We start from the raw sequence: 16,261 nt of genomic DNA on the forward strand, positions 1-16,261 counted from the left end.
GGGGTTCCCAAATAGGATTCTGGGTTCTCATGTGGGTTTTCGGGCCTTCAGAGTGGAATTTTGGGGTCCCCAAATAGGATTTTGGGCCTTCAGAGTGGGATTTTGGGGTTCTCTAATAGGATTTTGGGTTCTCATGTGGGTTTTTGGGCCCTCAGAGTGGGATTTTGGGGTTCCCAAGTGGGATTTTGGGGTCCCCAATTGGGATTTTGGGCCTTCAGAGTAGGATTTTGGGGTTCTCTAAGAAGGATTTTGAGTTCTCATGTGGGTTTCTGGGCCCGCAGAGTGGGATTTTGGGGTTCCCAAGTGGGATTGTGGGGTCCCCAAATGGGATTTTGGGCCTTCAGAGTGGGATTTTGGGGTTCTCTAATAGGATTTTGGGTTCTCATGTGGGTTTTTGGGCCCTCAGACTGGGATTTTGGGGTTCCAAGTGGGATTTGGGGTCCCAAATGGGATTTTGGGCCTTCAGAGTGGGATTTTGGGGTCCCCAATTGGGATTTTTGGCCTTCAGAGTGGGGTTTGGGGTCCCCAAATGGGATTTTGGGGTCCCCAAATGGGATTTTGGACTTTCAGAGTGGGATTTTGAGGTCCTCAAATAGGATTTTGGGGTTCCCAATTGGGATTTTGAGGTCCCCAAATAGGATTTTGGGTTCCCGAGTGGGATTTTGGGGTCCCCAAATGGGATTTTTGGCCTTCAGAGTGGGATTTTGAGGTTCTCTAACAGGATTTTGAGTTCTCATGTGGGTTTTTGGGCCCTCAGAGTGGGATTTTGGGGTTCCCAAGTGGGATTTTGGGGTCCCCAAATGGGATTTTGGGCCCTCAGAGTGGGATTTTGAGGTCCCCAAATAGGATTTTGGGGTCCCCAAATAGGATTTTGGGGGTCCCGAGTGGGATTTTCGGGTCCTTACATGGAATTTCTGGGCCCCAAATTGAGTTTTAGGGCCCTCACAGTGGGATTTTAGGCCCTTGGAGTGGGATTTTGGGCCCCGCCGAGCGGGATTTTGGGGTCCCTAAGGAGGTTCTTGGGTTCCCTGCCGCCTTTTGGGGGTCTCGTGGGGGGGTCCAAGCCTCATGCCCCCCCCCTTTTTGCCCCCCCTCCCCCAGCACGGGGTGCTGTCCCAGCAGTTCCTGGAGCTGACGGGGCGCTGCCACGCGGCCCAGGCCCGCTACCCGCCAGCGCAGCCTCGAGCGGGTCCGACGCCAGCTGCAGATCAGTGGGTGCCCCCCCCGGGACCCCCCCCCAAAAAAAATAATATCGGGGGCGGGGGTCCCCCAAAATCCCTGGGGGCCCTTTGGGGGGGGGGTGGCGGGAAGGGGGTTGGGGGGGGTGGGGGTGGAATTGGGTGACCCCCTCCCACTGCTTGGACCCCCCCCCCCATTAATATCTGGGACCCCACCTATTAATATCTGCCCCCCCCCTAATTTCTGGGACCCCCCCCATTAATAATTTGGGGACCCCCCCCTAATAATTGGGACCCCCCCCATTAATTTTGGGACCCTCCCGGTAATGTTTGGGACCCCCCCCCCATTAATATTTGGGACCCCCCTCCCTAATAATTGGGAACCCCCCCGTTAATAATTGGGACCCCCTCCCATAATATTTGGGGCCCCCCCATTAATATTTGGGATGACCCCCCCCATAATATTTGGGACCCCCTCAATTTTTGGGACCCCCTCCCCATTAATATTTGGGACCCCCCCCCATAATATTTGGGACCACCCCTTTAATAATTGGGACCCCACCTAATAATTGGGACCCCCCCATTAATTTTGGGACCCCTCCCTCAATAATTGGGACCTCTCCCATAATATTTGGGACCTCCTCCCCCAATAATTGGGACCCCCCCTAATAATTTGCCCCCCCCCAATAATAATTGGGACCCCCCCTTAATAATTGGGACCCCCCCCATTGATATCTGGGACCCCCCCCCTAATTTCTGCCCCCCCCCCCCAATATCTGGGACCCCCCCGTAATGCCTGCCCCCCCCCCCTTAATAATTTGGGACCCCCCCCCCTAATTTCTGGGACCTCCCCCTAAAATTTGGGACCCCCCCCCCCAATAATTGGGGACCCCCCCAATTTCGGGACCCCCCCCTAATTTCGGTGCCCCCCCCCCCAGCCGGCAACTCGGCGGTGACGGACGAGGAGCTGGAGGAGATGCTGGAGACGGGGCAGAGCGAAGTCTTCGTCTCAAACGTGAGGGGGGCACCCATGGGTGCTGGGGGGGGGTGGGGGCCTTGAGGGGGGGGCACAGGACCCACCAATCCCCCCCCAGCACCCATAGGTCCCCCCCAGCACCCATAGGTGCCATAGGTAGCCGGCAGTACCTATAGGGACCCAAAGGACACGCGGATGCCCTACAGCACCCATGGGTGTCCTAGAGCACCCATAGGTTTCCTAGAGCACCCATAAGTGTCTTAGAGCACCCATAGGTGTTCTGCAGCACCCATATGTCCCTAAAGGCCTTGTAGGGCTCCAGTAGCACCCATGGGTGTCCTATAGCACCCATTGGTGCCCTGCAGCACCCATACGTCCCTAAAGGCCCTGTAGGGCTCCAGGAGCACCCATAGGTGCCCTGTAGCACCCATACGTCCCTCAAGGTCCTGTAGGTGTCCAGTAGCACCCATAGGTGCCCAGTAGCACCCATACACATCTGAAGGTCCCCTAGCTGCCCTATAGCACCCATGGGTGCCCAGAGGTCCCTCAGCTTCCCAGTAGCACCCATGGGTGCCCAGTAGCACCCATACGCATCTAAAGGCCCCAGAGCTGCTCTGTAGCACCCATGGGTGCCCAGTGGTCCTTCAGCTTCCCAGTAGCACCCATGGGTGCTCAGTAGCACCCATACACATCCAAAGGCCCCAGAGCTGCTCTGTAGCACCCATGGGTGCCCAGAGGTCCCTCAGCTTCCCAGTAGCACCCATGGGTGCCCAGTAGCACCCATACCCGTCCGAGGGTCCCCTATCTGCCCTATAGCACCCATGGGTACCCAGCAGCACCCATGGGTGCCCCTCCCCACCCCCACAACCACACGGACACCGGGACAACGGGCGCACCCCTTGGTCTCGGGGGCCACCGCTGAGCATTGAGGGCCACCCATGGGTGCCAGGGGGATCCGGGTGGGGGTCGGGGGCACCCCTGGGTGTCGGCGGGGGGGCACCCATGGGTGCTGGCGCAGGTGCTGGGGGCGGCGCGGGCAACGCGGGCGGCGCTGGACGAGGTGACGGCGCGGCACCAGGAGCTGCTGCGGCTGGAGCGGGGCCTGCGCGAGCTGGGGGAGCTCTTCGTGCTGCTGGGGGCCACCGTCGAGGGGCAGGTGGGCAAACTGGGAGCACTGGGAGGGACTGGGAGGGGAGTGGGGGACAGTGGGAGGGGCTGGGGAGGGAGTGGGGGGCGCTGGGAGGGGACTGGGAGGGACTGGGGGGGACTGGGAGGAACTGGAAGGAGACTGGGAGTGAGTTGGGGGGTAGTGGGAGGGACTGGGAGGAGACTGGGAGCGAATTGGGGGGTACTGGGAGGGACTGGGAGGGGATTGTGGGGCACTGGGAAGGACTGGGAGGGACTGGGAGGGGATTGGGGAGCACTGGGAGGGACTGGAAGGGGATTAGGGGGCACTGGGAGGGAAGTGGGAGGGACTGGGAGGGAATTGGGGGGCACTGGGAGGGACTGGGAGGTACTGGGAGGGTACAGGAGTGTCCTGGGCAGCTGTGCTGGTGCCTACTGGTCCGTACTGGTTTATACTGGTTCATACTGGTCCGTACTGGTGCCTACTGGCCTGTACTGGTGGTTCATACTGGTGCCTACTGGCCCATACCGATCCATACTGGTTTATATTGGTTTTATATTAGTTCCTAGTGGTACGTACTGGTCCCTACTGGTTTATACTGGTTCCTACTGGTCTGTACTGATGCCTACTGGTCTGTACTGGTGCCTACTGGCCCATGCTGTTGTCCCATACTGGTCCGTACTGGTTTATATTGATTTTATATTGGTGCCTACTGGTCCGTGCTGGTTTACACTGGTCCGTGCTGGTTTACACTGGTCCGTATCAGTTTATACTGGTCCGTACTGGTTTATACTGTTTTGTACTAGTTTATACTGGTTCATACTGGTCTGTACTGGTGCCTACTGGCCCATTCTGGTGGTTCGTACTGGTGCCTAGCATCCTGTACTGGATTATATTGGTTCCTACTGGTCCGTACTGCTTTATGCTGGTCCGTACTGGTTTATACTGGTCCATGCTGGTTTATACTGGTCCATAGTGGTACCTACTGGCCCACACTGTTGGCCCACACTGGCCCGTACTGCTCCGTACTGGTTTATATTGGTTTTATATTGGTTTATACTGGTCTGTACTGTTTTATACCAGTCTGTGCTGGTTTATATTGGTTCATACTGGTTCATAGTGGTTCATACTGGTTTATACTGGTGCGCAGGGGGAGGTGATCGACCGCATCGAGAAGAACATTCTGGAGTCGGGGACCTGCGTGCGCAAGGGCCACCAGCACCTGGGGACGGCGCGGGAGCACCAGCGCGGGGCGCGGCGGGTGGGGACATGGGGGGGGAGGGGACACGGGGGGAGGGGTCACGGGTGGCATCTGGGGGTGGTGGCACTTGGGGTGGGGGCACTTGGTGGCATTTGGGTGGTGGCACTGGGTTGGGGACACCTGGATTTGGTGGCACTTGGTGGCACTTGGGTTGGTGGCACTTGGTGACACTTGGGTTGGTGGCATTGGGTTGGGGACACCTGGGTTTGGTGGCACTTGGTGGCATTTGGGTGGTGGCACTTGGGTTGGTGGCACTTGGTGGCACTTGGTGGCATTTGGGTGGTGGCACTGGGTTGGTGGCACTTGGTGGCACTTGGTGGCATTGGTGGCATTTGGGTGGTGGCATTGGGTTGGTGGCACTTGGTGGCGCTCGGGGTTGGTGGCATTGGGTTGAGGACACCTGGATTTGGTGGCACTTGGTGGCATTTGGGTGGTGGCACTGGGTTGGTGGCACTTGGTGGCACTCGGGGTTGGGGGCACTTGGGGTTGGTGGCATTGACTTGGTGGCACTTGGGTTGGTGGCCCTTGATGTCATTGGGTTGGTGGCACCTCCGAGTGGTGGCACTGGGTTGGTGGCACCTGGATTTGGTGGCACTTGGTGGCATTGGGTTGGTGGCACTTGGTGGCATTGGGTTGGTGGCACTTGGGTTGGTGGCACCTGGATTTGGTGGCACTTGGTGGCATTTGGGTGGTGGCATTGGGTTGGTGGCACTTGGGTTGGTGGCACTTGATGTCATTGGGTTGGTGACACCTTGGGTTGGTGGCACTGGGTTGGTGGCACCTGGATTTGGTGGCACTTGGGTTGGTGGCACTTGGGTTGGTGGCACTTGGTGGCATTTGGGTGGTGGCATTGGGTTGGTGGCACTTGGGTTGGTGGCACTTGATGTCATTGGGTTGGTGACACCTTGGGGTGGTGGCATTGGGTTGGTGGCACATGGGATTGGTGGCACTTGGGTTGGTGGCACCTGGATTTGGTGGCACTTGGGTTGGTGGCATTGGGTTGGTGGCACTTGGTGGCATTGGGTTGGTGGCACTTGGGTTGCTGGCACCTGGATTTGGTGGCACTTGGGTTGGTGGCACTTGGTGGCATTGGGTTGGTGGCACTTGGTGGCATTGGGTTGGTGGCACTTGGGTTGCTGGCACCTGGATTTGGTGGCACTTGGGTTGGTGGCACTTGGTGGCATTGGGTTGGTGGCACTTGGGTTGCTGGCACCTGGATTTGGTGGCACTTGGGTTGGTGGCACTTGCGCTGGTGGCACTTGGTGGCACTTGGGTTGGTGGCATTGGGTTGGGGACACCTGGATTTGGTGGCACTTGGGGTGGTGGCACTGGGTTGGTGGCACCTGGGACTGGTGGCATTGGTGTCATGTGGGTTGGTGGCACTTCAGTTGATGTCATCAGGTTGGTGGCACTTGGGGTTGATGGCACTTTGGTTGGTGTCCTTGGGTCGGTGGCACCCAAGGGTGGTGGCGTCGGGTTGGTGGCACCCAAGGGTGGTGACCCCTTGTGGGTGGGTGGCGTCGGGTTGGTGGCACCTGGATTTGGTGGCATCGGGTTGGTGGCACCCGGGGGTGGTGACATCGGGGTGGTGGCACCCATGGGTGGTGGCACCCGGGGGTGGTGGCCTGTCCCCAACCTGTCCCCGCTGTCCCCCCGCAGAAGAAGCTGCTGGTGGCCGCCTGCGTCCTCGTCACCGTCCTCATCGTCGCTGCCATCATCGCTGCCACCGCGGCCACCGGGTAGCACTGGGACCGACCGGTGAGGGCACTGGGAGCACTGGGGAGGAACTGAGAGGGACTGGGATGAACTGGGAGGGACTGGGAGGGACTGGGAGGGGCGCTGTGGGCAACTGGGGGGCACTGGGAGGGACTGGGAGGGGCGCTGTGAGCAGCTAGGGGGACTGGGATGAACTGGGAGGGACTGGGAGGGGTGCTGTGGGCAACTGGGGGGCACTGGGAGGGACTGGGAAGGGCGCTGTGAGCAGCTAGGGGGACTGGGATGAACTGGGAGGGACTGGGAGGGGTGCTGTCACCAACTGGGGAGGACTGGGATGAACCAGGTTGAACTGGGAGGAACTGGGAGGGACTGGGAGGGGTGCTGTCACCAACTGGGGAGGACTGGGATGAACTGGGAGGCACTGGGATGAACTGGAATGAACTGGGGGTGACTGGGAGGGTCTAGCAGAATGAACTGGGAGGCACTGGGATGACCTGGGGGTGACTGGGTTGAACTGGGATGAACTGGGGGTGACTGGGAGGGTCTAGCGGAATGAACTGGGAGGCACTGGGATGACCTGGGGGTGACTGGGTTGAACTGAAATGAACTGGGAGGAACTGGGGGTAACTGGGCGGGTCCAGGAGGATGAACTGGGGGTGACTGGGATGAACTGGGAGGCACTGGGATGAACTGGGGGTGACTGGGGGGGTCTAGGGGGATGAACTGGGTTGAACTGGGAGGTACTGGGATGAACTGGGAGGCACTGGGCCACCACCACCGCACCCCAGCCCACCGACGTCACTTCCCCTCCAGGCCCCGCCCACGGCCGGCCGCCATTGGCCCACACTACCCCCACCGGTGCCTTCGCCCCGCCCCTTGTGGGCGGGGCCCACTTCCTGCCTCGAACGACGTCACTTCCTGTCCTCCTAATTTGGGGGGGGGGGGCGCCCCACGACCATGCCGCCATCTTGCGCGCCTCGCTCCGAGCTACCTCCTGCCCCCCCGTCCCCAAAATGTCCCCAACCCCCCCCCACTGTGTCCCCAAGGACCCCCCCCCTTGTCCCCAAAGCCCCCCACGGTGTCCCCAAGCCCCCCCCCACCCCGCCCCGTACCTCAAAAAAGGGGGGGGGGGGGAGGAAAGTGGAGGGGGACACCCCAAAATAAAGCACTTTTCACCCCAAAATTTCGCCCCGCGTCCCTGCCACCCCCTTGATGTCCCCCCCCCCGGCGTGACCCACATCCTGTGTCACCGTGCGGGGAGGTGACACAAGTGTCACCCCCCCCCCCCCCCCGATGTGAGTCATCGCTGCCAGGAACTTTGGGGTTTTTTGGGTTTTTTTGGTTAATTATTTTTTTGGGGGGGGACACACGTGGAGGGGCTTCGCCCCCCAAGTGTGGGGCGCGGGGTGGGGGACGAGGAGGGGCCGTGAAGCCACTGGGGAAGGGGGGGGGGGGGGAGGACGTAAGGGGGCCTCCACCCCCCCGGCTCGGCCACAAGGAGAGGCTGCTGCTGGTGAGTACGGAGGGAGCTGCGCGGCCCCGTGTCCCCCGCGTCCGTGGCCTCCCTTGGCCTCCGTGTCCTCCGTGTCCTCCTTTTCCATGGCCTCCATGTCCTCTGTGTCCTCCTTTTCCATGGCCTCCATGGCCTCCGTGTCCTCCTTTTCCATGTCTTCCATGGCCTCCGTGTCCTCCTTTTCCATGGCCTCCGTGTCCTCCTTTTCCATGGCCTCCGTGTCCTCCGTGTCCTCCTTTTCCATGTCTTCCATGGCCTCCACATCCTCCTTTTCCACGTCCTCCACATCCTCCGTGTCCTCCTTTTCCACGTCCTCCACATCCTCCGTGTCCTCCTTTTCCATGTCTTCCATGGCCTCCGTGTCCTCCTTTTCCATGTCTTCCATGGCTTCCACGTCCTCCTTTTCCATGGCCTCCACATCCTCCCTTTCCACGTCCTCCACGTCCTCCTTTTTTGTGTCCTCCACATCCTCCACATCCTTCATTTCCATCTTCTCCATGTCCTCCCTTTCCACGTTCTCCACATCCTCCGTGTCCTCCTTTTCCATGGTCTCCATGTCCTCTACATCCTCCTTTCCCATGTCCTCCACATCCTCCATGTCCTCCTTTTCCATGGCCTCCACGTCCTCCGTGTCCTCCTTTTCTGCATCCTTCACGTCCTCCACGCCCTCCACTTCCATGTTCTTCATGTCTTCCACCTCCTCCTTTTCCATGTCCTCCGTGTCCTCCACATCCTCCTTTCCTGTCCTCCACGTCCTCCCTTTCCACGTCCTCCGTGTCCTCCTTTTCTGCGTCCTCCACGTCCTCCACATCCATGTCCTTCACGTCCTCTACGTCCTCCATTTCCATGTCTTCCACGTCCTCCACATCCTCCGTGTCCTCCACGTCCTCCTTTTCCATGTCCTCCACGTCCTCTATCTCCCTCATTTCCATGTCCTCCACTTCTACGTCCTCTACATCCTCCCTTTCCATGTCCTCCACGTCCTCTACATCCTCCGTGTCCTCTATGTCCCCCATTTCCATGTCCTCCACATCTACAGCCTCCCTTTCCAAGTCCTCCACGTCCTCCGTGTCCTCTATTTCCCTGTCCTCCATCTCCTCGTCCTCCATTTCTATGTCTTCCATGTCCTCTACAGCCTCCCTTTCCCTGTCCTCCATGTCCTCCGTGTCCCCCATTTCCATGTCCTCCATGTCCCCCGTTTCCATGTCCTTGATGTCCTCCACGTCCTCGATGTTCTCCACGCCTTCCAAGTCCCCGATGTCCCCCTTGTCCTCCGTGTCCCCCACGCCCCCCTCGTCCCCCTTCTCCTCCATGCCCCCCATGTCCTCCATGTCCTCCACGTCCTTGATGTCCCCCGTGTCCTCCTTGTCCTCCCTTGTCCCCCTCTTCCTCCATGTCCTCGATGTTCTCCGTGTCCCCCTTGTCCCCCTTGTCCTCCACATCCCCATGTCCACGTCCTCATCATCACCCCCACGTCCCCATGTCCCCACCGCCACGTCACCGTCCCCACGTCCTTGTCACCTCCACATCCCCACCATCACGTCCCCACCGCCACGTCCCCACCACCACGTCCCTGTCCCCGGCGCCACGTCAGTGTCACCAGGGCCCCCTGACCACAGCGCCACGTCCCCATGACCACAGCGCCACGTCACCGTCCCCAAGGCGTGCCATCTTCGCCCCCTTGGCCCCAGCCCCGCGGCCACCTTGGCACTTTTCTTGTCCCCATCGCCACGTCCCCGTCCCCGTGTCCTTGTCCCCACCATCATCTCGATGTCCCCGTCGCCGCGTCCCCATCACCAACGTCGTCGTCCCCATCCTCAGGTCCTTGTCCCCATCTCAACGTCCTTGTCCCCACCATCATCTCCATGTCCCCATCTCCATGTCCCCATCCCCACGTCCTTGTCCCCATCCTCAGGTCCTTGTCCCTATCTCCACGTCCCCGTCACTGTGTCCCCATCGTCACATCCTCGTCCCCATCCCCTTGTCCCCATCCCCATGTCCTTGTCCCTATCTTCAGGTCCTTGTCCCCATCTCCATATCCCCGTGTCCTCGTCCCCATCACCACGTCCCCACCATCATCTCCACGTCCCCATCCCCACGTCCTTGTCCCCATCCCCATGTCCCCATCACAATGTCCTTGTCCCCGTCCTCATGTCCGCATCCCCACGTCCTTGTCCCCATCCCCTTGTCCCCATCGCCACCTCCCTATCTTCACGTCCTTGTCCCCATCCCCACGTCCTTGTCCCCACCCTCATGTCCTTGTCCCCATCACCATGTCCCAACGTCCTTGTCCCCGTCCCCACGTCCTTGTCCTTGTCCCCATCCTCACGTCCTTGTCCCCGTCCCCACGTCCTTGTCCCCACCCTCACGTCCTTGTCCCCATCCCCACGTCCCCACCACCATCTCCTTGCCCCCGCCCTCACCTCCTCATCCCCTCTCCCCACAGGGCCACCGCCGCCACTGCCGCCGCCGCCACGATGTCCCCCCCCCACCGCCCCTCCCCCTCGCCGCCCCTCCTGGCCCTCCTCACCCTCCTCCTCTGCCCCCCGTCCCGTCCCCACTGCCACCGTGCCACGGGGCAGGCCTGCGACGTCCCCCTGGTCCCCGGCACCGACATCTTGGGCTTGGGGCTGGACGTCACCACCTTGTCCCCAACGGAGGGACAAGCCCTGGACATCTCGGGACCCCCCGAGACCCCCAAGGGACCGTGCGTTATCTGCCGGGACCCATTACACGACGGTCGCCCCCTCCGGCTCCCCCCGGGGGCCGGGAAGTGGCGGGCGGGTCGCAAGTGCAAGGCGAAGACCACGGTGGCCGAGGGGACGTCGGCGGTGGGGAGGATGGTGGCCAAGGTGGAGGAGGTGGCCCAGGGCTGGCGGGTGGGCTTGGGGACGGCGGTGAAGCCGGGGGCCGGGGTGGCCGTGGCGGTGGCCGGGTCCCACTCGCGGGTGGCCGAGTTCGGGATGCAGCGGCAGCGGGAGGACCGCTACAGCTTCGCCAGCAACGAGGTGCACTGCGTGCACTACTGGTGGGTCCGGGGGAAGCGGGGGTCCTTCCTCTCCTGTCCTCCATCATCATCATCATCGTCTCCTCCATCTACTCCGTCTCCTCTTTTTCATCTTCTTCATCTCTTCCATCTTCTTCGTCTCCTCCATCTCCTCCATCTCCTCTTTCATCTTCATCTCTTCCATCTTCTTCGTCTCCTTCGTCTCCATCTCCTCCATCTTCTTCCTCTCCTCCTCCATCTCCGCCATCATCTTCATCCCTCCTTTATCTCTCCTCCGTCTTCTCTGTCTCCGTCATCTTCATCTCCATCTCTTCCATCTCCTCCATCTTCTTCCTCTCCTCCTCCGTCTCCTCCGTCATCTTCATCCCTCCTCCATCTCCATCATCTTCACTCTTCCTCCATCACCTCCTCTTCCACAGCCCCCAACCCCTCCCCAAACCCCATTGCCCCCTCCAGTACCCCCATAGCGCCCTGCAGACCCCCCCAACCACCCCACAGACCCCCCCAACCACCCCATAGACCCTTCCAATACCCTGCAACCGCCCCATAGACCCTTCCGACACCCCATAGACCCTCTCCAATCACCCCATAGACCCCCCAATCACCCCATAGACCCCCCAATCACCCCATAGAGACCCCCAACCACCCCCGTAGACCCCCTCCAATCACCCCAGAGACCCTTCCAATACCCCCCAACCACCCCACAGACCCTTCCAACATCCCGTAGACCCTTCCAACACCCCATAACCCCCCCAATCACCCCATAGACTACCACAACACCCCACAGACCCCCTCAATCACCCCATAGACCCCCCCCAATCACCCCATAGACCCCCCCCAATCACCCCATAGACTACCCCAACACCCCGTAGACCCCCTCAATCACCCCATAGACCCCCAATCACCCCAGAGACCCTTCCAATACCCCCCAACCACCCCACTGACCCTTCCAACATCCCATAGACCCCCCCAATCACCCCATAGACCCCCCCAATCACCCCATAGACCCCCTCCAACAACCCCATAGACCCCCTCCAACCACCCCGTAGACCCCCTCCAATCACCCCATAGACCCCCAATCACCCCAGAGACCCTTCCAATACCCCCCAACCACCCCACAGACCCTTCCAACATCCCATAGACCCCCCCAATCACCCCGTAGACCCCCCCAATCACCCCGTAGACCCCCCCAATCACCCCCTAGACCCCCCCAATCACCCCATAGAGCCCCCAATCACCCCATAGACCCTTCCAACACCCCATAGACCCTTCCAATACCCCCCAACCACCCCACAGACCCTTCCAACACCCCATAACCCCCCCCCCAAACACCCCAGAGACCACCCCAACACCCCATAGTCCCCCTCAATCACCCCATAGACCCCCCCTCAATCATTCTATGGCCACCCCAATCACCCCACAGACCCCCCCCCAAATCACCCCACAGCCCCCCGCTACGTCCACCCCCTGCCCGCACTGATCTCCCTCCCTCTCCCCCCCCCCCAGGATCTCGGCCTCCAACCCTCCCCGTCCGTCCCCCCACTTCCTGCGAGCCGTGAAGGCATTGCCCCCCCACTTCACCCCGGACACCGCCGCCGACTACGGCGAGCTCCTGGCCGCCTACGGCACCCACTACATCCAGTCGGCCCAACTGGGGGGCCGCCTGCGCGCCGTCACTGCCATCCGCACCTGCCAGGCCACCGCGGCAGGGCTGAGCGCCCAGGAAGTGGCCGACTGCTTGAAGGTGGAAATGGCCGCCAACGCCGGTCCCGTCCAGTTCCAAGCCATGGCCAAGGCCTGCAAGAGAGCCCGGGCAAGCAACCGAGCCAACGCCAGCTTCAACGAGGTCTTCAGTGAGCGCTTGGTGGAGGTGGAAGGCGGCGAGGAGCACGGCGACCTACTCTACGGTAGGCCCGAGGCCTACACAAAATGGCTGCAGGGCCTGCCCCGCCTCCCCGGCCTGGTGGCGTCCAACGTCCGGCCTCTCCACACCCTCGTGCCCAAATCCGACAAGCGGCGCGGGGCGTTACGGGCGGCCATCGGGCACTACATCGCCTGGCGGGCCTTGCGGCTCAACTGCAGCCAGGCCTGCACCGGCGGCCGCCATCTTGTGGGCCCCTGCCAATGCAGTTGCACGGCCAACGCTGCCGTCACCACCGGCTGCTGCTCGCGGCACCGGGGCATGGCGCAGGTGACGGTGCTGGTGCAGGAGGGGCAGGGGTGGCAGGGGGACCTCTTTTCGGCCACCGACGCCTACGTCCGGGTGTTTCTGGGAGGCCGGCGGGCGCAGACGGCACCGGTGTGGAACAACAACCACCCGAAATGGCGGGCACGGTTGGATTTGGGGATGCTCGACCTCGTCCCCGGCGCCGTCCTGAAGTTGGAGGTGTGGGACCGCGACAACGGGTGGGACGACGACCGCCTGGGGACCTGCACGGAGCCCGTGGAGGCTGGGCGGACCCGCGAGGTCGTCTGCTTCGCCGGGAAAGGCCACCTCAAGTTCAGCTACCTGGCAGCATGCGGGCCAGCTCTGGGGGGGCCCCTCTGCCAGGACTACGTCCCGCAGCCCCCCCGGACCAACGGGGGCCTCTACCACCTCTCCCACTGGCCACCGAGGGCCAGTGATGGCCCCGTGACTTGGCCCACCCAAGAGGAACAGGAGGACGAGGAAGAGGACGAAGGCAAGAGCCTCCACGGGGACTTTGGGGAGTCCCTGGGGGGCTCCTGGGACGAGGACGAGTCGTGGGAGGACCTCGGTGATGTGGAGGACGGAGACGGGGAGGCCGCCAGTGGCCTCCCGGAGGCTCGGGCTGGTTCGAGGGAAGCTTCCGCAGAGGTCGATTCCTCGCCTGGCCTCCAAGATCCATCTTTTGACCTCAAAAAGGCTTCTCCAGACCTCCAGGATTCCAATTTCGGCCTCCAGAAGGATCTTGTGGACCTCCAGGATCCATCATCGGGCCTTGAGGAGGCTTCTCCAGACCAAGAGCCCTCTTTTGGCCTCAAAAAGGCTTCTCCAGGCCTCCAAAATCCCAATTTCGGCCTCCGGGAGGATCTCGCGGAGCTCCAGGATCCATCATCGGGCCTCGAGGAGGATCTCCTGGGCCTCCAGGAGCCCCATTTTGGCCTCAAATCTTCTCCAGGCCTTCAAAATCCCAAATTTGGCCTCCGGGAGGATCTTGCGGAGCTCCAGGATCCATCTTCTGGCTCCGGAGAAGGGCCTCCAGCCCCCCAACATGGTCCTCCAGCCCCCTAAGCTCGGCCCCCCCAGGAGGCCAGACCTCCTCCAGGTCCTCCGTGGCCTCCAGCCTCCGCGCCTCCAACCGGGGCAGGATTAAACGCTTTTTGCTGCAGCCCCCCCTCAGCCTGGTCTCTTGGGAGGGACTGGGAGGGGACTCGGAGGTCACTGGGAGGGGCTGGGGTAGACTGGAGGGGGATTGGGAGGGACTGGGAGGGACTGGGAGGGGACTCGGAGGTCACTGGGAGGGACTGGGAGGGACTGGGAGGGGACTGGGAGTAACTGAGAGGGACTAGGAGGTAACTGGGAGGGACTGGGAGGGGACTGGGGGGCACTGGGAGGCACTCGAGGTCACTGAAGGGGACTGGGAGGGGACTGGGAGGGTCTGGGAGGCACTGGGAGGGGACTGGGAGGTAACTGGGAGGTACTGGGGGGCACTGGGAGGCTCTGGGAGGTCACTGAGGGGCACTGGGAGGTACTGGGAGGGGACTGAGAGGTAACTGGGAGGGACTGGGAGGTACTGGGAGGGGACTGGGAGGCTTCTTCAGCCCCACAGCCCCCACAACCCCCCCCAAGAGCCCCACAGCACCCCACAACCCCCCCCCAGCAACCCCATAGCTCCCCCTGGAAGCCCCCCAGGGACCCCAGAGACCCCCCCAGCACCCCATAGAGCCCCCCCCAAACCACCCCAAATCCCTTATAGGGCCGGGGGGGGGGGCCCCCAATTTCCCGGGGGGGGGGGGGGGGGCGGGGGCCGGATCCTGCCCCCGTGACGCCGAGGGCGGAAGAGCTTGGCCGGGGCCACCCGCAGCGCCCCATGGCGCCCCATAGCGCCCCACAAAGCCAGGTACGCCGCCCCCCACTCCCCCCACCCCATAACCCTCCCGGCCCTATAGCTGCCCCATAGAAAGCCCCCCCCCCCCCCCACCAGCCCCATAGGGAACCGCAGCATCACCCGTAGAGGCCAAGAGCAGCGGCCCTATAAGTCCCCTCCCCACCCCATAGACTACCCCCCCCCAGCCCCATAGATCGCTCCCTGCCCCATAGAGCCCTATAGGAACCCCATAGCCCCCTCCCCACCCCATAGCCCCCTCCCAGCCCTATAGAGCCCCGTAGGAACCCCATACCCCCCCAGGAACCCCACAGACCCCTCCCCACCCTATAGATCCCTCCCGGCCCCATAGAGCCCTATAGAAACCCCATACCGCCCCCCAGGAACCCCACAGACCCCTCCCCACCCTATAGATCCCTCCCGGCCCCATAGAGCCCTATAGAAACCCCATACCGCCCCCCAGGAACCCCACAGACCCCTCCCCACCCTATAGATCCCTCCCGGCCCCATAGAGCCCTATAGAAACCCCATACCGTCCCCCAGGAACCCCACAGACCCCTCCCCACCCTATAGATCCCTCCCGGCCCCATAGAGCCCTATAGGAACCCCGTAGCCCCCTCCCAGCCCCATAGAGCCCTATAGGAACCCCGTAGCCCCCTCCCAGCCCCATAGAGCCCTATAGGAACCCCACGGCTCCCTCCCAACCCCATAGAGACCCCCCCACACACTATAGGAACCCTATAGAGCCCCCCTCCAGCCCTATAGAAACCCCATAACCCCCTCCAAACCCCATAACCCTCTCCCAGCCCCATAGATCTCTCCCAGCCCCATAGAGCCCTATAGGAACCCCATAGCCCCCTCCCCACCCCATAGCCCCCTCCCTAGCCCCATATCCCCCCCCCAGCCCCATAGAAACCCCATAGCCCCCCCTACCCACCCCATATCCCCCCCACCACCCCCACATCCCACCCCCAGCCCCATAGAGCCCCCCCCAACCCCATATCTCCCCCCCAGCCCCATAGAAACCCCATAACCCCCCCCAGCCCCATAACCCCCCCAGCCCCATAGAACCCCCCCAACCCCCCCAACCCCATAGACTCCCCCCCAACCCCATAAAGCTCCCCCCAACCCCCCCCCAAACCCTATAGACCCCCCCAACCCCATAGACCACCCCCCAACCCCATAGAGCCCCCCCAACCCCCCAGCCCCCCCCACCCCATAGAGCCCCCCCCAACCCCCCCACCCCATAGAGCCCCCCCAACCCCCCCACCCCATAAAGCTCCCCCCAACCCCCCCCAAACCCTATAGACCCCCCCAACCCCTATAGACCCCCCCAACCCCATAGACCACCCCCCAACCCCATAGAGCCCCCCCAACCCCATAGAGCCCCCCCAACCCCCCAACCCCCCCACCCCAT

At 62.2% G+C, this 16,261-nt stretch overlaps 3 protein-coding genes across 4 annotated transcripts; 2 read left to right on the forward strand and 1 right to left on the reverse strand.

Moving 5' to 3' along the window:
- The first annotated feature begins 1,068 nt into the window (after nt 1-1,068).
- STX4 (syntaxin 4) lies at nt 1,069-7,440 on the forward strand. The gene is made up of 6 exons (XM_080608395.1): nt 1,069-1,211; nt 2,117-2,193; nt 3,173-3,310; nt 4,431-4,541; nt 6,201-6,299; nt 7,071-7,440. Exons 2-5 carry the CDS (start codon nt 2,155-2,157, stop codon nt 6,282-6,284), a joined length of 372 nt encoding a protein of 123 aa, XP_080464521.1. The 5' UTR covers nt 1,069-1,211; nt 2,117-2,154; the 3' UTR covers nt 6,285-6,299; nt 7,071-7,440.
- Nucleotides 7,441-7,459: 19 nt separating this feature from the next.
- On the reverse strand, nt 7,460-8,988 carry LOC308186262 (uncharacterized protein). Of its 2 annotated transcripts, none has more exons than XM_080608394.1 (2): nt 8,907-8,988; nt 7,460-8,810 (listed from the first exon to the last, which is right to left on the reverse strand). In XM_080608394.1, exon 2 carries the CDS (start codon nt 8,579-8,581, stop codon nt 7,604-7,606), a length of 978 nt encoding a protein of 325 aa, XP_080464520.1. In that variant the 5' UTR covers nt 8,582-8,810; nt 8,907-8,988; the 3' UTR covers nt 7,460-7,603. The 2 variants fall into 2 exon arrangements, with proteins under 2 accessions (XP_080464520.1, XP_080464519.1); XM_080608393.1 differs by lacking the exon at nt 8,907-8,988 and having other exon boundaries at nt 7,460-8,687; nt 8,760-8,856.
- Nucleotides 7,648-14,126, forward strand: PRF1 (perforin 1). Its single transcript, XM_080608389.1, has 3 exons — nt 7,648-7,770; nt 10,217-10,798; nt 12,284-14,126. Exons 2-3 carry the CDS (start codon nt 10,248-10,250, stop codon nt 14,028-14,030), a joined length of 2,298 nt encoding a protein of 765 aa, XP_080464515.1. The 5' UTR covers nt 7,648-7,770; nt 10,217-10,247; the 3' UTR covers nt 14,031-14,126.
- The last annotated feature ends 2,135 nt before the right edge of the window (nt 14,127-16,261 follow it).

The sequence above is a fragment of the Anser brachyrhynchus genome, assembly GCF_964034855.1.
Source record: "Anser brachyrhynchus genome assembly, contig: SCAFFOLD_354, whole genome shotgun sequence".
NCBI classification, from domain to species: Eukaryota; Metazoa; Chordata; class Aves; order Anseriformes; family Anatidae; genus Anser; species Anser brachyrhynchus.